Source organism: Rissa tridactyla, chromosome 1 (assembly GCF_028500815.1).
Source record: "Rissa tridactyla isolate bRisTri1 chromosome 1, bRisTri1.patW.cur.20221130, whole genome shotgun sequence".
NCBI classification, from domain to species: domain Eukaryota; kingdom Metazoa; phylum Chordata; class Aves; order Charadriiformes; family Laridae; genus Rissa; species Rissa tridactyla.
In genome coordinates, this window is record NC_071466.1 from 138145188 (window position 1) to 138171737 (window position 26550).

The 26550-nt window shown below is 42.7% G+C and overlaps 1 protein-coding gene across 2 annotated transcripts in view; it reads right to left on the bottom strand.

Annotated features, from left to right (window-relative positions):
- LRP6 (LDL receptor related protein 6) overlaps positions 1-14317 on the bottom strand; it is a 129926-nt gene extending 115609 nt beyond the window's left edge. For both annotated transcript variants that reach the window (XM_054198657.1, XM_054198648.1), the window contains exon 1: positions 14147-14317. In XM_054198657.1, coding sequence (XP_054054632.1) covers positions 14147-14201 — 55 coding nt within the window. In that variant the 5' untranslated portion in view covers positions 14202-14317. The remainder of the gene's footprint in view (positions 1-14146) is intronic.
- Positions 14318-26550: the final 12233 nt, after the last annotated feature.

The window sequence follows — 26550 nt, forward strand, 5'->3', positions numbered from 1 at the left end:
TCCTCCACCTGTCACCGCACAAATTTAACAAAATTCTTGCAGATTTATTCATCAGTATAGGTGGCACATTAAACTTTTAGCAGGCTATATGTCCTAACAGAAAGGCTTACATTTATAGAACCAAAAATGTGCATGGTTGAATAATGTCAAGGGCTACACTGCAGAAGAGATACAGTTCCTTGTATGAGAAACTCACACTGAAATTAGAAATACCACCACACTCTTCAGAACATTCAAAAGCCAAGATCAGACCACTCCCCTCATTACCACAAAACTGTTTATCAAAGACACTGCCACATGTGTATTGGGAGACGCTGAAGGAACTGAGTTCCTTAATCTACCTCCAAATAAACAAGTTCTGCTATGTATGGTTTTTTACTTTCTTTTTTTGTAAAAAACAAACTAAACTAACGAAATTGTTTAGGCTATCATCCTAATTTTAGAAACACTGAATATAAATTGATTTATAACAATCTTTAGGTAGAAAGTTACTGAAATGGGGGGAAAGGGGAAGCTTTGTTGTTTTTAATAATGCTAAATTCCACACTCCAGAAAGCAAGTTTTTAATTGTGCAGCAAAACATTTAGTTCAGAGATTATATTTCCATGGAGAAGAGGTAGACTTCTTTAAATTAGAAAGCAGAATCCTCATAAAGCGGTAAAAAATAGGCATGCAATAAAACCCTCTACTTTTTAAAGCCTGCATACAATTGTAACCTGAAAAATCTAGTTAATAGCCAGCTCAGTGTCATCTAGTGCACCATAGGAAAGCGTGCAGCCAACTGGCAGAGCTCTCTAATAAGACAGCATGCCCAGCATTTGAAAAAAGGTAAATCCATGCACAAATGAGTACAGGTTCCATTATTATGTGCAACACGGAGCAAGACTACCCATGCACACAGCATGCACTGAATTGGAACACCAGGCATGTCAAGTGTAATCACCGAAGCCTGAAGACACTGCCGAGCCTAATACAACCGCATTGCATAGGTTATTCACTCCTTGCTGGAGCTCAGAGCTGGCTGAGGAAGGACAGGAGAAAAACCTCCTTTTCATGAATGATACAAGTTATTTGAATGACAGGTCAGAAGAAACACAGCTACACTTAGGATGTGTAGTTTCATGCAGATTGATTCAAAACCACAACTTTTAATACATTCCGCAGGGCTAGCAGATGAGGATGTTAAGCTTTCCAATTTGTTGCGACATTCAGGAATGAAGCATGCATCACCAAAATAATAAAAACCAGGTTTGTTCCCCCACCCCCTCCAACCCTTCCCAGAAAACACGAAGGCTTCAATATCCTATAAAACCCGATTACTAAAGTTGGCAGCATTGGTACCTAGTATCATCTTTACCATTTACTTGACTCAGGCACCTGTGGTAAAAGGAAAATTGTGACAAAAGATGCCATCCTGCCCCATATAACTCACTTTAAGTAGTCAAAGCTGAACTCTTTACATAAAATGTTTCTATTTCCCTTTGTATAGACATCATAAAAATACGTTTTAACTGCAATGATCTATAATATATTGAAGAACACAGTTTTAAAAGTAAAAGAAAAAATATCCATCTTGGAAATCAACAATTGAAACAGTAGTGACTATTACCATGTCCTCCATCACCTAAGAGGTATACATGTAGTTTATTCTTCCAATTAAAGTACTCAACACAGAGTAAGAGTTATGCTTAGTTATAAAAATAAGCTTTTTTTTTTAATCCACCGGCAGGAATAAACACTTGCTCAGAGAACACAAAAGTTAAAAAAACGGAAGTTTAACACATTTGAACTGCAACAAAAATCTTAAGGAGCTCCTGGCAATAATAGGTCACTGAGCCTAACTGCTTCTTAACTCTGATCCTCACATAACACCTTCCCTAACCTTACCACATTCAATATTAAAATCCAGCCACTGCCTTTTTTGCCCTGCCTTTACAGCTAGAATTCTACATCAGCATCCTTCTCCTCACTTCAGTTCTTGTAGCAAATATTTCTCTTGGCTACAGCTCTTGTCTCTCTCTCTAGCATACTGAAAGTTGCTAATCCTCAAGATACTTAAGTCTGGTTTTCCTAACACTTGTTTACTTGAGTCTTGCTTTATACATCTGATTTTTGAGTGTCCAGTACTGGCTTAAAAATGCTGCAGCCTACGGGATGCAAAGTGATGAACGAACATAAGAAGATCACTTTTCCAGCTAAAAATGTTTTTCAGTTTTTTTTGTGTTTAAGTGGCTACTTTAAGCTGTCAGAATTTGTCCTGCTTTTCTTTAACTAGTCCAGAGGCCTTTTCCACAAGTTCCCACTTGCTCCTTTTCCACTTTTAATCATCCGTGACACCTCTGGGTGCCACGAGGTCAGTATTACCTTCAACATGCTCATTCTCTTTCAACAACGTGGAATTTAGCCTGGTTAAAGCAATTAGCGTCATCTCATTTTCCCCAAATCCTTTTTTCTCATTGCCAACCCCCAGAAATGCTGTTCTACCCCCTCACTTAGTTAAGGGCCCCTCCCCAAGCTGATTCAAGTCATTACATCAGTGAAAAAGTTTGACTAGGTTAGCGAGTTGAATTGACTCAAGAAGTGGTCCAACAAACTCCAAAACTAACATAAGGCAAGCAGCAGGGAGTTGGAAGGGGGAGCAGCTCTCCCTCCTTTCACTGGCAGCCTGCTAGATATGCTCAAGATGCAACAGCAGCCATATCCTTTCTCCTGGACTCCACTTTCAGCTGTGGGTTCCCAACCTCTCTTTTGTGTTGGCTCTAGCACTTGCGCCACGCCACAGCGAGACAATGCAGGGAGCTAAACCAGCAGAAGGCTACCGTGCTCTCCCCCCACCTGCCAAAAAGTAGGTTTTAGCCAGCCATCATCTAGAACCAGTTTAGAACAAAATCAGAGAAACATAAGTACTAGCACACCAGGGAAAGGGAGGGCTGCATCAGTTTTGACACATTAGTTGAACCAGTTGCTTGTGAACCTCCAATTTAGGAACAGGACCTGCCAGACTACAGGTGGCAACCCTAAGTTGGGACAACCTGCTCCAGAATCCCAGTGTGGCCCGGACAGTAATACTGGGAAGTCACTCACATTGTGGAAAGGAATATCCATGCAGGAGTACACTGGTAAGAAACTCAGATTGTGATATTGGAAGATGTCCGCGAGCTGGGAAGAGAAAACTGCCCGTCTTTTAAAAGTCTTGCTGAAAAGCTCTGAGCGTCTAAAGGTAAATTGATACTGTTAAGCACACTGCCACAAGGATGGCAAACGTGAGGACTGGAAAAGAGGAGATGCAGTGATGAGATATGCCAAGCAAATACACACTGTCCTGGATGAGGCACAGGAAGCAGGAAGGATTTGGCAGACACCTTGATGGAATGACATGCACCCACATTCAGCCCACAAGAGAAGAAAAGCAGATAAATTGGTATAGATAACCAGCAAAGAGCATTAATTGCAACCTCCTCAAAACCATTCTATACACAAAAGTCCTTGTATGAAAGACAATCGTCACCATTCCCAAGATGTCCCACAGAGAGCAAACACAAGAACATATGAAAAACACTCTGGATGGACACAAAGGTTCTGCCACAGTCAGTTTTAAGGACTCTCCCTGAACTCCCCATGTTTCAAATTTCTTCATCATTGCTTATGCTTATAAGGAATTATGTGTAGTTGTTATCTGTGAATGTTTTTGAATTTTGCTGCTCAGTTTGGAAGAGCAAGAAGGAAAAGGCTGAGGTAGCACTGGGAATAAAAGCCTGTGAGACTTGTATCAAACCAGCAGAGAGGCAAGTTACGAGTGAAAATAAACTTCCCCCAAAAGCAGGGACCTGGCCTCAAGAAACTTATACAGAGATGGTTCATATTTTCAAACAAACAAAAAAAATGACCAGGAAATACATAAGAGTTTCAGCACAGCAAGCGGCAGGCCAGGATTTTACATCAAGTGCTCCATCACAGTACCTTTCCTGATTTATTCCACACAATTCACAATTCCACACTTTTTTTTTCTTTTTAAGAAAACTAATGAACTGACTTACCAGTAGCCCCCATTCCACCTTTGCTGTGGACAGAGACCTCTCTTCTCTCTGAACCTCCTTTTTCTCACAAACATACTTGCAGGACACAGCAGGCAACCAGGACTTCAGTAAACAAGCATGAGGCAGCCCAAGTTTGTCAGAAAGGATCTTTTCTCCTCTTTTCAGCTAACCTAAAGCGTATTCCACATGTTAAAGCCATCCAAGGGCTGTTCAGATGGTAACTCAAAAGGTCACAGGAACAGTCAGGTTTGCCAGTGAATGAGATGAGTAACAACATCAGTCAAAAGCAAAGACACCAAGCAGCAACAACGGCACTTGGATGCTGCACCAAGGTTCTACTGTTAGCTTTGCAGGCCTTTGGCCAGATGGGAACTTTGGAGACCAAGACATCCTGCAAGACTAGCTGGTACAAAGACAGTAAGTCATCCTTTAGCCTGATGAATAACAGGAAAAAAACTTCTCTTACTGAAGAGCTAGACTGATGGAGGCAAAAGAGTGACAGGTAGAAAAAAAACGGAGAACAGGGAAGGATAGAAATACCAGGTCCAGGCATAAAAAGCCAACAGACTTGGCAGAATATAACAAAAGCACACATGACTGAAGAACACCAAATACTCCAGCATATCAAAAGCAAATAACTTTCTCAAGGGCAGGCATCGCCCATCAAATCATCCTGTTGGCAACAGAGCCATACAGCCAGCAGTTGATGATTTCCAAATTATCACAGCATGCCTCTTCTCAGTGCTAGGTAGCACACTCACACCGATCCGCTGCCTCAGCAAGGGAAAGGTGACTCGGCTCATCTTTCTGTAATATTGACTCTTCTACTCTGAAGTTCTTTCCATTGCACTCTCATGGGGATAAAACACACCACTTTGATTGGCAGTTGACATCTTTATAACTTCATATGCTGAATCTATCTTGCTGACAACAGTCTAGCACGAACAGAGAGCTACGCTCCCGCACCAGGCATCTGCTTGCAGCTGCATTGCCATATAACGCTACCACCTTCTTCCATTATCCTGCTACTGACAAGAGGGAGCCACAAAGTGGCAAGAAAATAAAGGTGAACTGGCAGCAGCATAGTACGCTTTCCTGGGCCAGCAGCAGAGTCTGGAAAGCAGAAAGGCTCAGAGGGATGCATGACCAAGTAGCACCATGATCTGTATTAATGTCTACAGAACCTCAGCATTACACTTCCTATTTCCTCAGGTGTCCTCATAACTTTCCTTCAACACTCTCCAAGTTTCTCAAACAGTTGTCAGAATAACACACAGTGCTGCAGAAGAAGTCATACCAGTTCCACACACATTGGCAATACTTCCCTAGTTCTACCGGAAACACCCATGCTTAAATCGACACAATCTGTTTAATGAAAAAGTTAGTATGCGTGTAGACTGCTGCAAAGCATCTCCTGTCTGCAAGGTATGTTTCTGACAGTTCTCCCGAGCATGCACCTTCACTCATGCAGAAAAAGAAATCTTGTTTTGCTATACTGCACCAATTAGAGTCCCACATGTGAATAGGGATGATATTTTGCAATCCAAACTTGAAGCCATAAGATGGCAGATAAGATGACCTGATCACACTGAAACAAAATACCACCCTTCACACCTTCTGGCGTCATCATTTCCCACAGAGCTTCTAACAGTAAGAAAACAAACCCAAAGTCTCTATCATATCCCTCATGAAGTTGTTGAAAGACCGTGCATTGCTTAAGTCCCTCCACTGAATTAGAGCACTGAGACACAACATTGTGATGCTGTGACAGAGGCAGCCCATTTCCCCAAAGCCTAGGATGGCTAAAGGCTGCAAGATACACCTTGTACATCCTGGCAAGCTGAGACAGGAATGCTTCAAAGTTTGTTGCTAGTCTGGAATGATCACAGTTTACGAGCCGCTCCAGCCTGGACAGCATGCGTGTTTGAGGGTGCACATCCAGTTGAGAGTGGCCTGGGAGCGTTTGCCCTCAATCGCCTCTGCTTGCAATCACCACTTGCCTACAAAGCTGGAGGACCCTAGTTATACTGGCAGATGCTGTGTGGGAATAACCCCAGCCATGAGGTCTCACCCAAATCGCCAATAGTTCCATGTGGACCAAAAAAGTCCACATCCTGAGCAGCAGCATACTGGTTTACCTTTAAACTAAAAAAGCCTTTTTCCACATTGACAAGAAGTTCATAGGCACTGAGCTACCCTTAGACGAGTTTCATCAATTTATCTGAGCTGGCATGCCTCGTACTTTAAAATTATTTCTTAAGTCTGTCGGTTTGTCCCACCAGGTGAAAAATAAACCAACTTTTTGACTTATTCTGTTTTGTGGTTAAGTTTTTTTGTTTGTTTAGATTTTTGAAGCACTATCAGGAAGTTGCTGTAAAGCATTAACACAGAATTTAGCACAAAAGACCCCAACTAGAGGGTAGAAAGACCCATAAAACAGAAGAAGTTGCCAGCACTGATGAGTACAGCACAAAAGTGACAGCCCTCAGCTGGGACCGATTTGGGACAGAGGCGGTGGAGGGAGCAGCAGTACTGCCTGGAAGGTTTATTGGATGTTCATCCCCACTTCTCTCCAATTCAACAGAGAACTTAACAGCTATCCAAAGATTTCTTCGTGACATACTTTTCCGGACCAAGTTGGGTGAATGACATCTTTGTCAGTTCATCCATCATAACTAATCTTGAGAATAAAATAAGCCACAGCTCCAAGTAGGGAAACAATTTCACAGATTTTGTTTCTCATGCAGGTAAAATACTTTCTACTAGACAAGACAGTATCAACAATTTTGAAAAAATATGAAGGATTCACACTGAATTAGAAAATAGTTTTATATGAAAATTTAAAGATAATACAGTGCAAGTTTAAAACAACTTTCTATCAGTCAAAAGAAAAAAGTTCTCAAGCAAAATTACACTTTAAACAGTCAAATTCTTAGGACTATTAAATTTACTGTGGATTAGTATAATCTAATCTAACTAACAATTCCAGTTCAAGTGAACAGTTAGGGACTGTTTTTAAAGGATAAGGAAAGATGTGCACAATCTTCAATAATTTTGAAAATTATTGCACATTTGATTTTTTTTGAAAACACAGTTGGACATACGTGAATTATTTTATTTGTTTAACTCTCAAAAACACTCACATCCCAGCACTATTAATGTCAAATCTTCAACAAGCCTACGTTAGATGTAGTGACACGTAATAAAAAAAAACCCCACACACAGACACAAATGCAGGTTCCCTTGAAAAAGGTGAATGATCTGGTCTTTTTTCGTATTGAATATGACTCATTCCTGGTAATCCAAAAGAAAAAAACCAAACTTAGCCAACTTGCAATTATTTTACTTATGCATTTTACTATTACCTACAGCATAAAGGCTAACTGTTGAGCCTCAGTTAAGTTTCTGAGTTACTAGAAGACCAGTGCATTTTCCAAATTGACATAATAAGTCCCTACAAGGTTTACAAATTCCTACTCTTCTATTATTCTTAATATTCCTACTCTATTAATCCATGTGTGGAAAAGAGGATTCTTGGATTTCCAAAGTGTTAACATTGTAATTAACACTAATACTATGAGTACAAGCAAGAGTTTTATTCATTGCTTTGACAGAACAACAGAGGAAAGAGTCTGAAATTCTATGACACCTTACATTTCTGTTGCCTTCCACATACCCCTAACTTCCAGAATTCAAGCAAACACATCAACCACCTTCTAGAAGCCTGAACAATTTGGCAATGGACAGAGGAGAATGCTTATTATTGAGGAGTTCTGGAGGCATAAACAGTTTTTTAATAAAAAAAAAAACCCACAAATGAAAAAAAACACCAGAACATACAAACTATATTTTTCCTCTGGGAACAGATCGAGGAGGAAAAAGTAAGAGGAAAAATATAAAGGAGAAAATGACATTTCAGTATTAAAGAGAAGGAAAAGAAATGATTTTTGATTAGGCAAAATTATATAGCTAGTTGGCTAAGATTTTCTGTCTCAAATATGATTACTTTTCAAATCTGACATCAAGAGCTCACACATGGCCCTCATAAACAGAATTAAAACTATAATCCCATTTCTGCCACATTGATTATATCACGAGGGAGTAATTCTATTTAGGTAATGTGATCCTGTAACAAGATACTAAAAAAAAATCTGTATGAATGTTGCCATTTTCCATGTCTGTTTATATTAAAAACATTTTCTTATTGTTCTCTCCGTATAAATAATGAAGCTCAGAAAGCATTCCATCTTTTAAACTGACATGCTTCTTTCTCCAAATAGTTTATAACATTTTGCAAAGGAAACAAAGTATTACTAGCTAAACCATCGCTTATTTTAACCTACGCTTGGAACAGTACATTCTTAACACTGTATTATAAATCAAATTGTAAAAGGTATTACAGTATTCCTATTCTATTATAGACTGTTAGGTTTGACTCAATTTCAAAATTGGTGGGGGACTGTGCCAATTATATTGAAATAGGAAGATTTATAGCAAAATCTCCTGTACCAGGAGACAAAAAGCCCACCCTATTTTTATAACAGTCTCAGAGGAGAACATAAGGAAAAGGAGAAACGACAGCAAGCTCAGTTCTACTTGGAAACACCATCACTGTGTTCAGACTAAGTTCTGTCCATGAGGAGCAAATATCGAGCCTGTTCACGCTGCAAATCTCTTGCCATAAATATTTATGAACTACAAGAATATCTAGAGAGCTTAATGAAGACTCTCTATGTCACCTTGCCTGCCAAATATATAAATGTTACTTAATATTTAGGGTGTCAATACCCAGCATTTATGTATAATCCATTAGAGATGCAATGTTTTCCCCTTCCAAGCCTTGGACAATTACCACAAAGGAATGACACAGCTTCTTTGTTTAGAACACTGCGTATTCTGTAACTCTGCAAGTGTTACAGAAACTACTCAGAAATACTCTGAAACTACACAAATGAGGTATAATTTGAAAAAGTAAAGGTTATTATCAGAGACTCTGTTTCTTTCACCTAACAGCAACTACCCTCTGGAAGAGCCATCACTACAAAGCACTTGGCACAGAAGTGGTGGAAGTACTCACGGCACGTTCATCCTAAACCATACACACCAACAGTCAGCCTTGGTGAGCCATAGCGTTTAGGTTTGAGGGCTTAACTTTTAAGTGAGCAATGCCAAGTGCTTTATGTGATGAACGTGAACGGTCCATCCCTGAAGTCTGCAAGGCAGTTGCATCCCCCTCATGTCTTTCTAAGCAATTTATATCACTGGTAAAAGTCCATCTGTAGGGAATTCCTTACCAATATAAATTCTGCTTCACTGGCAACAACTGCCTTCGAAGTACAAACAGTGCCCACGTGCCATCAAAGAAGTGGAAGGCAGCAAAGAATTTTACCAGCCATGTGTAGTTTACTAACCAAGACTCTCTCAGGTGAGCTGGCTGAAGCATGAGGGCTCCCCAGCAAGAGAACCAGGAGAGGAGCTGAGCACAGGCACAGCAGAGCCACCAGCTCAGCCAGAAGCAGGAGCATGCAACAAAGCTTTAGTAACAACTGCATTTCTGGTGCCACTCGATAATAACACATACCCCTCCCATAGTACAAGGAAGTGGACTCTTTTGAAGAAGCCACCAGCAAAGCAACCCAAGTATTTAGCATTTCATAGGAAGCTAATGAGGTTAAATATGCTGGGGACAAAGAATACAGTGTTTAAGTCTGCAGACTGGCTGCCAGAGGAGATGAATGGTGACAGATCAGAAATTGAGACCTGCTTCTCCCTGTTTTCTTCCCCTACCCCACTCCCTCATAAGGGAAAAAAAAAAATATATCTTTGGCTCTACTTGATTTGAACTAAAGAGTAAATCCCATATTACGTGCACTGCAGCAGATATTTTTGAAGCTGGCATTTTTGAGATGCGACATCATCATGAAGGTGGATTACAGATGTCCAAAGGAATCAGATTTCTCCAGCTCCCAAAGACAGAGTTTGAAAGGTTCCTATGCTCCAGACCCTAACCTATCTTCCTGCAAAAAAACCCCACCTCTACCCATTCTACAGCAGCTTATAGCCAAATTTCTTACCTAGAACTCAGGGAATGCAGATGTAATCCGTTCACCAGGGAAAAAGGAAACATGAATATGATTAATGCCCCTCTAACCAGTATTGGTGTGGAACATGAACAAGGCTTTTCACCTGAATATCTTTATATAACTCCCACTGAAGGATACAAGAAGCCCATCATCTGCAGACACCTCTGACCAGATATACACAGCTTCACCCATATCCCCAGAACTTCCCCATATCTTTAGTGCACCTTGCCAAAAACACTTCACCTTACCTCCAAGACATAGCACAAAAAAATTCCATCAAACTTTCTAAGCCCTAGTTTTTCAGTTTTAAAGAAAAGCTAAAGCAATCTGATGATAAGTGAACTATATCACAGAGATGCAATTGCAAAAACTATTAAAGTAATGGTGGATTTTGTAACACCTTAGATCACGCTAATTTTAGACCGTTCTGTGGAGAGATGAAAGAGGAAAATGCATTGGAAATCACAGCAGACAAAGGCGCACTGATTTCTGAGGAATCACACAATGAAAAAACATGACTAGAATACAGCTGATTCAAGTTTGGGTGAAGAAATAGACCATGATGATTACCAAAAAAAAAAAAAAAGGATATTTCCAAGTCTCATTGTCAAATTTAAGTATTGTACAGTCCTAGGTGAAGAGACCCTTTGCCTAAAGGCAAAAACACAGCTCCAGCTGGAAACACCAGAAGTAAAAAGCCTATTGCTTGTCCCCTTCTCTGATTTCTAATAGAAAAATACGTGCAAACACCTCCAGCCACAGCTTCGCAAGTCTTGAACATTAAGCTTTTCTAAACTACATGCAAACGAGTCTATCTAAAAAGATACAAAAAAGCAAAGATGATCTGTTTATCAAAAGCAAGTAACAACAGATTAAAACAAATTAAAACAGTAACAATATTAAAACAAGAACAACAGATTAAAACAAACCCTTTTCTGAATGTGCAAGAGGGAAACAGTAGTTTTAAAATGCCCATGACCAAACAGGCATTTTCATTTCTTCTCTAACTGACCTCAAGCACAGAGGTCTGCAACGTTCAGTATGTCTGTACAAACATCAGCTATAAAATTCCTATTCAAACAAGAGCTTTATGCACTGTCTGCATGATCGGGGTTTAAAACCAAAACAAAACAGCAATTGCATGCTGACTGGAGAGTTATTTCTGGAAGAAAAGCAAGCCATGAATTCTTGCAGAGGAAGAACTCTCTATCACTTATTAAAAAGTTGAAACCTCAGTTTCACACTTTATCTGTAGCTCCCTGACAGATGTGATGCCACTGCTATTGCCTCTTTGCAACTGTCAATTATCTAACAAGATCCTGATTGGTTTCAGAGCTGTCAAGAAGAATACAGCAAAGCTGCCATGAAGCAGCTCTAACTCGCTCCTCAATACGTACCCTCAGGGAAAGTCTTCAAGAGGCACCATTGATGGTCAGAGAGGAGGAAGCCCAATCCCTCAAATCAAACCAGGGTCTGAGAGCGGAGAACAGAGACCAGACTGTGACGAGGGTCAAGAGGTTCCAGGAAAGTGACTCCTTCCTTCCATCAGCCGGAATATATAAAAAAAAACAACACACCAACCACAGAACCTCCAGAGCAAGCTATCATGACAGTTACCTCCTGCCTCTTAGAAATCCAAATACCTGCCCTGAAAACGTCAGTAGGATCTGGCTTACTGCAGTCCTTGGATGACTTTGAAAGATAGGGGCCTTGCCCTGTGCATGCATTTCTGACTAGTAACGGCCTGATACTTCTTCAAGTCCTTATTAGTTTACAGGGCACTGCGCTTACAGGTTACCAGTTTTATTCCTTTCCAGATTGGTAAACGAGTCTACCATAGTTTCCTCAGAGTAACAGTCACAGTTCAGTTGTTGTAAACGTCTGTCCATTTGCTTTTTTTCAAGTCAACGAGAACAGGGAAACTAGTTCTGTAAGCAGAGAGGGTGCTGCAATATACAAATATACACTATTACACTTTCTGAGTTTCAGACTCCAGAGCTGTTGGCTTGGCATCCTTCACAGCATTGAATTCACAAACCAAATAGTGAACTTCATAACTTCACTTCTACTTTCATGTATAAACTTATTCATCCTCATGCTGGCACTGCCTCTGCCTCATTAAGGAACTGCTGACACCTCTTCTGAACTCAACACATCTTATTCAAACCAACTCTACTTGCATAGATGTTGTTTATTAGGAAGGATGCATGCATTAAAATTTGATTTTTATTTCTACAGAGTTCAGCTGTTCCTGCTGTTTATCTCTATCTAAGGCAACAATTAGCCAGTAGGAAAATTACTATTGTGTCACAAACAGAAGATTATGACTTCAGGTAGGTGATCAAACAGCAGGAGCACATGAACACTGAAGAAACAAAAATGCTGTTCAGATACAAATGTCCTTGGCAATAGACAAAGATGAGAGATGAGAAAAGAAAAGACAGTCCGGATGGTTTATAAACTGAATGTTTCGTCAAAGTGTCTTATTAAGCATCATCAAGTGTACAAAAATTTGCAAAAGGACACGTCACTATTTTGAGACTAATTTGAAGAAGTTACAGTGACAATATTATGTGACATTACATATGACAGTGATGTCTGTGCTGTCATTTGAACTAGGTTGAACAGCAAGCTAGAGCAAAACAAATGGTTTATTAACAATGGATACGATCATTCTTAGTAAAACGTACTAATCGGGAAACAGTTTCTCTCTATACTCCAGACCCAACTTAACTTTTGAAAATTGGGGTTTAATCGCCACAATAGGAGTACAAAATGTTACACAGGCCATCTAAATAAGTATACTTGTATCTTTGCAAACAGGATACAATATGGCAAACAGATGCATAGGGAAAAAAAAAAAAGGGTAAGGAGGAGAGGAAAATTTTTGTTTTCCACAGTACTGAGCAACTGCAGACTGGGCAGTTACTTCAACGTAAACCACCTTTACTTAAGCTTTCATCGAAACACACTAGCGTTGATGGATTTTCAAAAATCAAAGTGTGGTTGATTAACTGTTAGCAATTAGCCTCTTCCCCCATCTAGTATGAAAAAAATAAAAGTAAACAGCAAAACGATGGATGCAAACACCACAGGTGATTTCTTCCCAGAAAGACTGAACACAGAGAAACAGTTACTGTAGTTAAGTTCACAGCATTAAGAAAAAAAAAAATAAGGAAAAAGACCTCGGTTTTCTTACCAAGCATGCCCTATAAGGCAAGAAATTTTGTTGCACAGGGGAACCAGGATAAAAATTCCCTCAGCTACGTGAGGTGACATCCCCTTTTGTAAGGCACCCGGCTGCCGATTTAAAGCTGCACGGAGCAGCCGCGGCAGTTCACCAGCGAAACACAAACTTCTCTCAAGTCCCAGCTGAGAGGAAGGAGCATTCATCCCTCTCCTCGCCAGCTCCGCACGCTCGCTTCGCTGCGGAGGGGGCTTCGGGGGGGGAAAACACCAATTCTCGGGCACTTTCCAAACCCGCTCCCCCCCCCCCACGCTGGATACGTGGGGCTCCCCACACAAATACACCCGGCAGGGTAAACCCCCCCCTCGCGGGGGGGTGACGACGAGGGGAACCCGTCCGCGGCAACAGCCTGACACCGGCGCGGCCGAGCTGCTGCCCGCCCCCCACGGCCGGCTCCGGGGGTGCGGAGAGAGATGGGGGCGGGTGCGCTGGTTTTGGGGGGGCGGAGGGGCTCTTTAAAAAAAAAAGGGAAAAGACCAAACAAACAAACAAGCAAACCACACAAACTTGAAAACAACAATGGGGCGGCGAGAGAAGTGGCCGCTAGCGAGGGCGGGCTGCCGGGCCGGGCCGGGGGTGGGAGGGTGTGAAGTTACCGTGGAGCCGGGGAGGCCGCGGCGGCGGCCGGGCGAGACCGCTGCCCCCGCGGCGGGCCCCGCGCCCCGCCGGCAGCCAGGCCTCTCCCCTCCCGCACGCCCAAACATGGCCCCTTCGCCACCAACCCGGCAACTTTTCCACCCGCTCCCCCCCCCCCCCGTCCCCTCCCCGCCGCCGCTCACCTCTCATCAGGGAACAAAAACTGCAGGCAAGTAGGCTGCGCAGGACGGCCCCCATCTTCCCTTCCCTCCTCGCTCTCACCGGCGGGGAGGCGGCGGCGAGGAGCAGCACCTCCGCAGCCAGTTCATGCTTCCAGGCGGGCGGGGGAGGTGGCGGGGAATGGGGAAATAGAGGGGAGGGGGGGACAAGGACGGGGGGGGGAAAGGCGGGGAAGGGCGGCCGCGGAGATTTTCCCCCCCTCGCCGGTCCCTAGCAGGCCACTTGCCCCGCCGCGCCGCCGTGGGAGCTGGCGCTGCCCTCCATGCCGGCCGCCGCCTCACCGCAACCGCCGCGGCCGTTCCCCCATCCACCCCCTCCGCTCGCTCGCCCGGCCTCCGCCTCCGCCGGGCGCGCACAGGCGCAGGGATACAGTCCTCCCTCCTCCTCCTCCTCCTTCTTCTCCTCCCCCGGCCCGGCCTCGCCTCCCCGCGCCGCGCCCGGACGGCTCCCGGAGCAGCGCCCGCCCTCCCCCGGCACCTCTCAGGGAGGGAGGGAAGGAGCGAGCGCGCAGCCTCTCACACACGAACAGTCTCACACACACGCCTGGGAGCCCCGTGGGTGATAAAAGCCCGGCGGGGTCTGCACCCCGGCGGGGGAGAGGGCGGGCAGGGTGGCGGTGCCCTGGCCGGAGGTGCCCGCCGGGGGGCAGGGTGAGGGGGCGCGGCGGGGGACGACGGCCGCTGTCGCATTCCAGCGGGACTATTTTACCGTTCTTCTCACTCCCTCCGCCGCCTGCGTTGGGGACCGCGGAGCAGCACCAGAGCGGGAGGGACGGAACTAGTTTTTTCCACAGAGCAGAAGCGGCGGCACAAAAGCGGCGGTCGCTCCTCCGCCAGGTGAAGGTGGCTGTAGCCGGGCACCCGGCTCCTCCTTCGAGCTTGTCCGCCGTGAGGAGCACGCTGGTACCTCCGGTGCGAAGGCTGTGGGGCCGGGCCGGTCTGCAGCGGCCCCTCGGCCCTTCCTCAGGCTCGGGCCAGCCGCGGGGTCACGCCGGCTTTTAAATATTTAGATGTTTTTATTCGGCCTGTGCTGCCCCGCCGATTGAGTTAGAAACAAAACAGGAGGGAACGGGATGTAATGTTAAGAGCATGTCTCGGTTCGGCGGTGGGGGGGGAGCCCCAAACAGCATGGTAAAATGAAATTAACAATTAATACCCCCAGCGTGGAGATTGAAGAGCAGTAATCTTGATCTTTCCCAGAGCAGAGCCAGCAGGCGTTCCTTATCAAGTAGGACTCGCTGCTTGGCTCATGTGATGGTGCGTGATTTATTTCCCGGTGCTTTTGGGGATGGTTCAGGGTTTTTGTCCCCCTAAATGGAGTAAGCTGGGTTTGGGTTGCTTGGGGCAGTAATTACAAAAAAAAAAAAATAAAATAAAATGAGTGGCCAATGTGCTGTGTTTAAACATAACTTACTCTTCTCCTCTATTGCATCCGTGTAAACACACAGTTTTCTTTCTAAAGAAGCTAAAAGGTTAGGATTTTGTAATATAACCTCACTTTAAAAAAAGCTTCCCTCCTTACCTCCTTTGTTCATTCCTAATAATACAAAATACAGCTTTCTCGTGTTTCCTGTAGATTAGAAAATCTACTTCAGGTTTTCTATAGGGAACATTAAGTCTAAATGTCTATGTTGCGTTCTCCCTCATAGAGTATGACAGCTGGGTAGTGGGATAATGATATGAGGCAGAACAACTTACAGCTAAATTTGAGATCCTTACATTCAGAAGTCTGTTATTTTCAGGATTATTGGAAACTTATGGAAACATTTAACTTTTAATTTCATATCTGTTGAACATGTATTTTCATAGCTTTTCTTCTGATTACAGTAGGAGATAACATCTGGGCCAGATTAAAGGCCCGGGCATTGTAGACTGGCTCTTAACATCAGGCTCCTGGAGTCATATGATAATACCGGACTCTCAGCTTTCACTGGGGAAAAACAAAACAAAAAAAAAAAACCAAAAAACCCCAGAACTTTTTACAAAAAGAAGTGTATTTCCAGCCTTCAAGGTTGCAAAAAAACATTTTGAAAATGTAAACAATACGACTCAACAGCAATACCTGCCCGAGGCCAGTTCTACGTTACAAAATGTTGTCCTTGACTCTCAGCCGGATGAAATAGCCACCTCCGTTGCTGCGCTGTCAGCTGGGAGGATTAGCAAACTTGAGCAAGATCTACGTGGATAGTGCAGGGGAAGGGCATCCCATGAAAAATGTACCTAGACAGTAGATAACCTGCATCTAACCAAACTAGATTTTGCAGGAGCCGGCAGAAGGAGCACGCTGTTACATTTATTTTCCCTGTTTAATTGGAATCAGGGAAGAAAAAGAGGTTTGTGGGTTTATTTTCCTTATCCTGTACGCTCATAATGTTGCACAGTCTGTGATTAACCTCTTATGAAGTATGGCAGATCTGTAATGAATCCTTCATATCTTAATCGCACAGTGCGCAGCTGAGGAAAACCTCAAGCCTGAACCCCTGCATCACAGCACGCATTTCTTTACGTGCTGTTCCCTCTCACATCTTATGTGTCTTGCTGGAAACTCTCTGGTGTCTTGACTGTCTCCCATGGGGGCCTGATCCCCTGCCTGGTTGCTCTTACTCTTAAAGATGCCTTCCCTGCTGTCCAGGCTGACTGGTTTTATTTTTAGCTTTCAAACATTATATGCTGTCACCCCTCACGCTGGTGCATAATTCGAGCCCTTTCCTTTCCTGGTAGGATTTCCTCTGAGCCATTTAATGGTTATTGGCTTTGCTTCCCTCAGCCTAGACCCTTTCCCCCACACCCTGCATATTCCAGCCTGGATAGCCTTTTTTGAACCCATTTTTCCATCAGTGCTTAGGATTCAAGACCAAGCCGACGTCCTAACTGTTTCTCAGCTTTACTTCTAATTCATACATGTAGAATTAACTCCATGGCAGAGGTTTTTACAAAGTAAAACAGAAGGCAAGATTACCGCACAAAGAAAAGCCTCCAACAGGCAGGGTTTCTCTGAGATGATTATGTTCCTTTATTTGAGCTTAAAGTCAAAGTAGATGAGAGTGCAGAGGGAATGTCTCTTTTATTTTACTAAGAAGCTCCCCTTGTTGGTTACAGTTATTTCCATTACCCTTAGAAAGAGAAACCTCAGTTTGCCGGCTCAAATCCAGTCCGAGGCTCCAACTGCTAAGAAACCTGCACAGCCTTACCCTTACCTCCGGACTTAGACGGTGGCTCAACGACACAAGAGCTTTCAAAGTGGGTTGGGTTTTTTTTACGCTCGGGTTAGTTTCCTGGTTTGGTTGGTGGCCCAGACTCACAGGCAGTTGTGTCAGCACACAGGAGAGCGAGGGGCAGCAGCTGGAGCTACTGGAACCAGCAGCGACTGCCAAAGTCACTCTAGCTTTGAACTGTGCCTCGAGTGCCAGTGGAGTCAATGGGATCTTTCCTAGGACTGGGACTGAAGTCCCTAATGAGCAAAAGCTGTTAGGAGAAGATGGCTACGCAGCAAATGAATTTGTGGCTGCCCACATCACAGAAACCACTATCATAATTAGCTCTCTTGCTGAATGTCTCAACAAGAATTAATGGGCATGGCGTGGTGAAATCCTGGTCCCTCTGAAGTCGATGGCAAAACTCTCACCGACTTCAAAAGGGCCAAGGTTTCATACTGAAATTGTAGCTCAAGTCCTCTCTTGCCCCCAGCAGGAAAGTCTGCAGCACCGTAGCTTAGGAAACGGGATGTGAGGTAGCCATGACTTCACCAATGATGACTGTTACAACCACTTCGGAGATAGAATAGGACACCCTGACTTGCGACATCATCACCTTTCCCCTTTGCCTAGGTCATACGGTTTATATTTATAAAGAAAAATGCTTCATCCAACCCTTCCCCAAAACAAGGTCAGCGCTAATAAATGTGATCGATATGCCTGATGAGGTTTATCCCGTTACAAGACTGCAGTGGTTTCACCGTGGTGTTCCTCCTTTGATGGATAGAGTACCAGATCCTCTAGTCCTCCTTAAAGTTCAATAACGAGCAGACATCTTTTTTCCTCACTTTTACTCCCATACTGTATGAGTTGCACCTTTTCACCAGGACATAGGCAGCTTACGAGTAGATTTCCTTGGACTGATAGTCATGTCTCTATTCCAGACATTTTCTCCAGGCCATGAGACCTCATTTGTCTTTGCAGTTACTGTCAGCAGGGTTCCCCCCACAGTCTGTCAAACCACAGCAAAAACTAGCACTCCCACTACTTCTGTGGCAATTTTCCCATCAAACACCCCATCGAGTCTCTTTTTTTTATCACATACAGAGTTGCTGCTTCTCCTTGCTTTTCAGTACTACCTTATTTTCCCCCCTGTTATGTATAATACCTGTTCTTTCTTTCCCGTCTCCTCTACCAGAAGAGGTTGCCTGGTTCCCAGGATGAGAACGGCATTTCTTTGTGGCTAAAAAAAAATCCTTACAACAAAAACTTCAGAAAGGAGAAGGTGCTGGAGTTCAGCAGCCCATACAGGCGAGCTAGTCCAACAGGAATCTGGCGATATCCCCAAGGGGAAATAGGAAATAAGGTGACCTGAAAGGCTTGGGCATTTTCTTTACGCCTTCGGAGGAGCGTTTGGACTCCTGCTGATGGTGCATCCAAGGTCAGGCTATCTACCTACTCCCTCTTTTCTCCTTTTCCGTCTCCCAGGGAGTTGAAAACAGCACTGCCCGAGGATATGCTTCTTCAGTGGTTGTGTTTTCAGTGTGAACCATGCAGGATTCTGATTTTAATTTGGCACTGCCCACCAGACCACAGGGCAAGTCCAAGACTTTCCTTATGAATATTTAGCCATGGCTACATTTCAAAGCCAAATTATAAAAATGTCATTTGAGCAAGTTACAGTTCTAAAATTTGTAAAGCATTTTAATGCTAGGTCGATACAGCAAAAACATCCTTTTAAAAGAGCTCTCATTTCAAGCTGACAGACACCAAAACACTATTTTGTTTTAGTTTGCTCAAATTTTCAAAACCAGTCAGCATCTGGGCTCTATTAACCATAACGTGCGTGCCTTTTAAGCAACAACAATTTAAGAATATTTCCTTTTCAAACCCCTTTCATGGAGTTCAGCGTTTTGCAATACGCATCCATAATATTTACCAATCCTGCTTTGCACTGCAGCCTTTGAAGTTTAAAAATTAGTTACTGGTAAAGCTTTGTACATTTGCTCGCACTCTTCTAGTCACAGGAATTAATGACTAGAATTTATGCCTGTGGTCAAGAAAGGTAAGTCACCGTGCCCTGGTAATTAGCAATCTTTCCTACAACAATTTCCAATCTTTATGTAACATACGCAGTGTGACACAGCATCTGTGCGTAGGAAAGAGCTCATTTGCAACTTGAAATAGCCACTTCTGGCCTAAAGTGCAGCACCCTGGAAGCGCAGCTCATGGCAAGCAAAGAGACTCATCCTTCTCCAGTTCAAACTCTGGGAGGAAGATTCATATTTATATTTCATATTTGTATTTTATTATTATATTTATATTTATGTCCACATTCATATTTTATTTATACTTGGTTTTGTGTTTGTGTTTGTGTTTGTATTATTTGTATTCATATACAAATTAGTCTGCAATTCGGCCAAGACACTAAGCACCTCAAGAATTTGGCTATGGATCATCAACCGTGATAGCTCTTCAGGGGTGTTGTTTTCATTAGCTGTTAGGTAGGTTCTCAAAGTAGACTAGAAAAGCAAGAGGAGATCCTCAGAGCAGAAAAGAGTGCCCTCTCATGGTTCATCTTTAGGTTTAATGTCTGCGATGCTTTAGGAAGCCCTCTTCTTTGAAGAGATTTGTAAGGTAACGTTACACAAATGCAAGATGTTGGAACAATTTATTATTTCAAGGAAAACCCAGATCTTTTTTACCCTCTTAATTGCTTTATAGGTATTAATTAAAATTAAGGATGGAGGCATATTCTTGGTAACATTTTCATTAAATTACCATTACCCAGGATTTCTCAGAGAAAAATCGATGCCTCTGACAATTCAGAACTATTAGCTGTACTCTATCCAATAAGTTTTATGTTTCACTGTGGGAAGCGTGTTTCAAGGCCTGGAAAGGCAGCATGCAGGACATGTGTAAGTCCCCACTTTATTTCAGAATCCAAAAAATGATTGTGGATGCCCTAGAGCGAGATATCACTCTTGAATGAGTAAATTTCATTTTTTTTTCTTAAATCTATGTCAACTAATCACAATGCAGATAATAGTTTTAATTAGCCCTTGCTCACTTCTCAACTAATGAAATCCCAAGACAATTGACAGGGGCTGATTCTACAGTCTATCCTATTTTAACAGTCCTTGCCAGTAATTCAGTGCGTGCATTTCTGGTGTATGGAAAACATGGTGATCTTTGCATCAGAGCTATAGGACTTGGAGAGAACGGCTGAAGTGGAAAGAGAATGTCAAATTCTCCGTCCCGTCCCCACCCCCCCCAGCCCTGCTATCAACTGGCAGCAGCATCAAGTGCAGGGTATGCTGTAACCACCCGTGCTGCCACAAAAGATATTTGAAATACAGGCAGAGGATAGCAAAAAGCTCCGCACGTATTCACCCCGGCCATTAGCTAAAGTGTCTGCCATCGATTTCATTGCCTGTGAGGGCAGGAATGAATGTGGGTCCTTAAGCTCCCTATGTAAAGGTTTCCCCAGCTTACGGCCTGTAACTCATTCTTCATGTGATGAGGGGATGGAAGAGGCAATTATATATGGCTGAAGTCTCATTTGCTGCTTTTCCATCTCCGTTAGTTCTTTGAATAATTTCCTTACAGTGTGGACTTCAATAAAGACTCTTCCCATGCGGCTGGCAAATAAATGTAGATAAGTGCCAAAGGAAAACACAAAGAAAGGCAGATCCACTCCCCAAATATATTTGTTAAAACAGCTGTGCCTGCTATAAAGATATTATTGAAGGATCATCACATTTCATTTTGGGATAATTAGATTCTATTTTCCACTCTCAAGAAAAAGAAGTGATTAGACTGAGGCTATCCAATCCATTCCTCATCCTTCCTTCTTCCCCCGCCTCCCCAGTCAGACCCACAAAGACGGTATTTGGTCACATGGATCTCTGAATAAAAGACAGGGAATTGTGTCTGAATAGCCCTGACTCATAAAGCTCCTTCCAATGCCTTTTTCAGTGTCGGAGCTTTGCAGTTAATGCAACTTCTACTAATTTTTTCCTTCCTACAATTGTGAAAAATCTAATACCTTTAGAATGATCTGAAAAGAGCTTACACAGAACAAAATCCCCATTTAATCTTGGCATATTAAGAAATCTTTTCTTTGAACAATACATTTAAAATGCTATTTTCCCCAAACACTTTTTTTTTTTTTATTTAAGATAAGTAAAGCTCTAAGTGTTGAAAGAAATTATGATTTAGAGTCTTATCTTCATTTGTGGTTTAGGAATCCTGGCACTTTAACTGAAGGAGACATTAGTGAGAATATGTGCTTCCTGTGGTACACTGTGGCAGTAAATCATGAACTCAGCGTAACAAAAGGTGTCCCAGTCACCATCTTAAAAAAATCAATGGGAGCCAAAGGCCCAAACCACTTGAAGATAGGAGAAAAAAATGTTTGCAGAGCATTGTATATACCAGTTATTTAGTTGTAGCTCCCACTTTGTGCGCTACCCCTCAGTTAGTCACAGAAACATAGAATCACAGAACCATAAAATCACAGATTGGTTTGGGTCAGAAGGGGCCTTTAAAGATCATCTAGTCCAACCCTGTTGCCATGGGCAGGGACACCTTCCAGTAGGGACAGAACCACCTGTCGACCTGCTGGCCATGCTTCTTTTGATGCAGGCCACGGCATGATTGGCTTTCTGGGCTATGAGCGCATGTTCCTGGCTCATATCTAATTTTTTTTCTAGCACTATCCCCAAGTCCTTCTCCTCAGGGCTGCTCTCAATCTATTCATCCCTCTGTCTGTATCGATACTGGGTGTTGCCCCAACCCAAGTGCAGGACCTTGTACTCGGCCTTGTTGAATTTCATGAGGTTCACACGGGCCCAATCCTCAAGCCTGTGGAGGTCCCTCTGGATGGCATCCTGTCCTTCAAGTGTATCAACTGCACCACTCAACTTGGTGTCATACATAAGCTTACTGAGGGTGCACTCGGTCCCACTGTCTATGTAATTAATAAAGATACTGAACAGTATTTGTTCAAGTACAGACCCCTGAGGGATCCTACTTGTTACTGATCTCCATCCGGACTGAGCCATTGACTGCAACTCTTTGGATGTGCCCATCCAGGTAATTCCTTATCCGTTGAACAGTCCATTCCTTAAAGCCATATCTTTCCAACTAAGCAACAAGGACATTCTGCACGTACTATGGCTTTTACCAAACAGCAAGGTTTGGGCAACTTGCACTTGGCCTTGCTTTATTTTTTTGGTTTACCCCACTGAGTGATCACAATGTGCAAGCAGAAGAGCTGCAGCTCTTGGTCTTGTTCAATGTCCTAGCAGCTCCCCCAGTTTCTGCACAGAAATCAGAGTACTCAGCTATGCATCCGACAGTGGTTTTTATTACTCTTTCCATTAAATACATGCCACGGTTTACACTTATATGAACACAAAATGTTTCAGATTTGTGCCTATGGTGTAGCCAGAACACTTGTCATGGCTCTTTGAGACAAACAAAGGACAACATATTTTTTTTTCTGGGATACGGTTTTTCATTTCAATAGATTCAGAAGGACATCTTCATGAGCAAAAAGCACTCAACATTATGCAGCCCTGGGTCCTTGACATATGGATCACCCATTTATTCTTTTGCTATATTTCAGAATAAAGTTTTGAACATCAATGTTCAAATTTAAAATACTGTCCAGTTTTAAACAGGAATATCTGAAAACTAAAGCAAAACACAACCTAGCAAATATAAGGGCAAATTCCCTTTTTCTTTCCCTCTGCAAAACCTCCACTCTTGAACAACGTTGGATAGACAGTGGAACGGCTGTGCAGAAAAAGAAGGTAGAGGATAGATACTGAGTTGTCACAACTGATGGTAATAGGGTAAAATAAATATGAATTGAGCTGATTTGAAGATTCAAACAAGACTTGTTAAATTTTAGGTCAAAAGCCAAATAAGAAATACGCAAAGTCTTTCCTGGAGAGACCTCTCTTCTTTTATCAGGTCCATTGTGAGAGCTGCAATCAAGGTGGTTTCTAATTAGGACTTCATCAACATTCAATCAGGTGAAAATTAACTAAAAAAAAAAAAATTCAGGGTCAGTTACCAAGCTATAAACTTTACCCCCCTTTTTAATTTCCCTTTCAAGCCTACTTTCCTTCTGCAGTCTCAGCTGGAGCGTGGGTGTCAGCACACGGCAGAACAGGTACAAGAACGCATGTCTCATTCAGGGACAATTACCACTTGCCAGCTGATGCGGGGTAACGTGCTGCTGTGCGAGGTCGTAGACCCCAGCTGCTGCATCTGCTCACTTTGACTCCATCTGGATTGCTGCCCAGGATAAACTTCTTCTGTCTTCCAAACACCTGATGTTTTACAAAGTCAAGAGAAGCTCCAGATACAGGGAAGCGAGCGGCACTGTAACTGCTTGTAGCACGTACGCACTTTATTGGCTGCTCTTTTTGCTCTTGCTGGTGTATGCAGACTAAATTCCTGGAAATCACTTTTGTTATCAATTGATGGGGTAGCCAGAGGAGAAGTTTGCTGTCACCAGTGGTACCCATTTTTGGCGACTGCAAAAACATCATGGCACTTGAACTACCCTCAAACTCACCCTTGAGATGGAAGCTCCAGCATATTTCTGGAAAAGCTTACCCTCTCTCTGCTAGATGTAGCACATGGATAGACTTCGGCATTCAGGCCTGTCACTTTTGACATTCTACCATCCCTTACAATGTTGACCTGAATGAGGTATGCCCTTGCTTTAGGCATTTGTCGGTGCAGGAAAGCCACGTGTAACTTGTTTACTAGGGAGTAGCACAGCACGAGCTGTTGTCATTTGCTTAAGACTATACCTCACAAACAAATTATTTTTTTACCCTTTCTAAAATGGAGTGCTTTGTAAAAGCAACATATAGCATGTGCCAAATCTGGAGTCTTTTCAGAAGTAGTGCCTGAGTTATCACATGGGGGAAAAATATTTGAACTCCTTATTTCGTGCCCTGAAACAAAACAAGGACAACATTGTCGTAGTTAAATAATCAGAAGCAGCTGGGAAAAGGGTCTTTGGATTCTTTCAGAAATTTTACCTCTGGGCTGAGAAGTCCTGTCATCCTATAAGGCAATTGTTTTGGAAAGTTATGAGCCACAAAGTGGGAGGACTTGACTTATAGCCATAAACTCTGTGCTGGAGGACCTCCCACTGACATCAATGGGAGTTGCATGCACAAAGACAGAGCAGCACACGGCCACTGAAGTAAAGGGTTTGTCTCATTCCTAACTTACTTGGGAGCCAATATGCAGAAAACACCGATCCAGCATAGTTGTACTGAAACTTAAAAATATATTTATTCATTGTTTATAATATCTACCAAGCACAAAGGGGACAAAGAGCAGCAGTTTTGGGCTTTGCACTTTGGTACCTTCAAGAAATGCAGAGACCTAGGAGAAAAAAGCAAATTTAGACCGTGAGATTAAGAGCAAGCGTAGGCTTACCAAAGATGAAGAAAAATTTTCAGTATATCCCAATCCTTCAGGGGACGTACCCATCAAGAGGCTGGTATAGCATCTGGGAATACCATGTACACTCCTGAAGGGACGTGCAAGGCTTTTGAACGATGAGGGGATGCAGCTATCCCATAATTGCACATGAACAGGGAGGTAGAGACATATATTACCTATATGTGAGAGAATAAGCAATACGTAGGAAGGGTCCGGCAGTCCAGCCCAATTTCAGGAGTGTGACAGAGCACAAAGTGCAGCTTCTCTGTATGAAGGGGTACTGGGTGGAAACTCTTAGATGCAATAATGGCACTTTAAACTCTATGTTTGTATCAGCATGGAGTGTGGGGTGGTGGGATGAAAGCAATATCTAACGGTGTCACCAGATTCCAAGCCACTAAGATGGTTTTGTAGAAGGAAGGGAAATATGTTCCCATTTTCAAACTGTCTTCTTATGTAATTCTTTTTTGGTTCTTTGTTTTTGTTAGTTGGTTAGTAATTCACTTGAAAGAATGCCGAGTATAAGCATTTCCTACTCTTACAGGAATTACAATACGCTGAAGCGCTATTTGAAGACAACATGCCATACTGAGTTTGCAGCCCTCTGAGGCAGGTACTACACACTTTTCTCATCCATCTCAAATAGATATGCAATTTATTCCTTTATGATTGTTTGGTGTGGTTATAAAATTTGCCCTTTCTTGCCCTTCTTTGCCCTTGCTTTCTATTTGCCCTACTGTACAATACCACAAAACAGTTTTGTTCATGATAGTCTACGTTTACACACCTTATGTTTGCTCAGCGCCATAAAGCAACAACATGAAAGCAAGCAACTACAGCATTTATTACACTCTCCAGGTGATTAAAATCAATCAGCTTTTGGCCTCGACCCATAATGTAACTGGTTACCTTTAGAAAGAGCCACCCCAAGTGCACAGGTTGTCATCATATTGTGATGGCTGATGATCTGGTGACATGAGTATGGTGTACGGTTAAGACCATAGGAGATGTCAATGGAAAAATAGAAGAACACACATAGGTTTTCCATAAGCAGTGTTGAACAGCATAACAAACTGGATGGATTTTTTACAGTTACTCTGTCTCACTCCTTTCTGTTTCATAATACAAGAGCATTAAGCAGACAAATAAATAAGCTCCAAAAATGCGTATTATTAAGCATCATAGTTGAAAGAATGATGATGGGAAATCTGTCTCCCGCTCTGTTAACTGTCAATGCCAATACGTGACTAATAATGCAATTTGATTTAATAGTATTAAAATAGAAAAGATAATATGCTTAGTTTTATTGCCTTCTACAGCTGTTCACTACCACTATATGATGTAGTAAGAAGTTTTAAAAGTGTGCGTATATAATCCTCCACCTAGAACCTTCCAATAAACAAAGCAGCTTTCCTATAAAAATTTTTTGCAATGAAATAACCATTGATTGGAAAGTTAAAATCCAAGCTAATTAAAACATTTTTTAATTGGCATCCTCAAAACTTGTCAATTCTATTTAATAAACTGTTGTTGCCCTCTAGTGTTCAAACACAGCTTGTAAATACCCCTCCAGAAAGATACAAACTTGTCACCTAACAATTCCCCGTTTGTTCTTAATCCAACAAGACAAATGGATGGCAGAAAAAAGAACGATAAGCGTTTCAGTGCACCTGCCTAATACCTACTTTTCTTTGC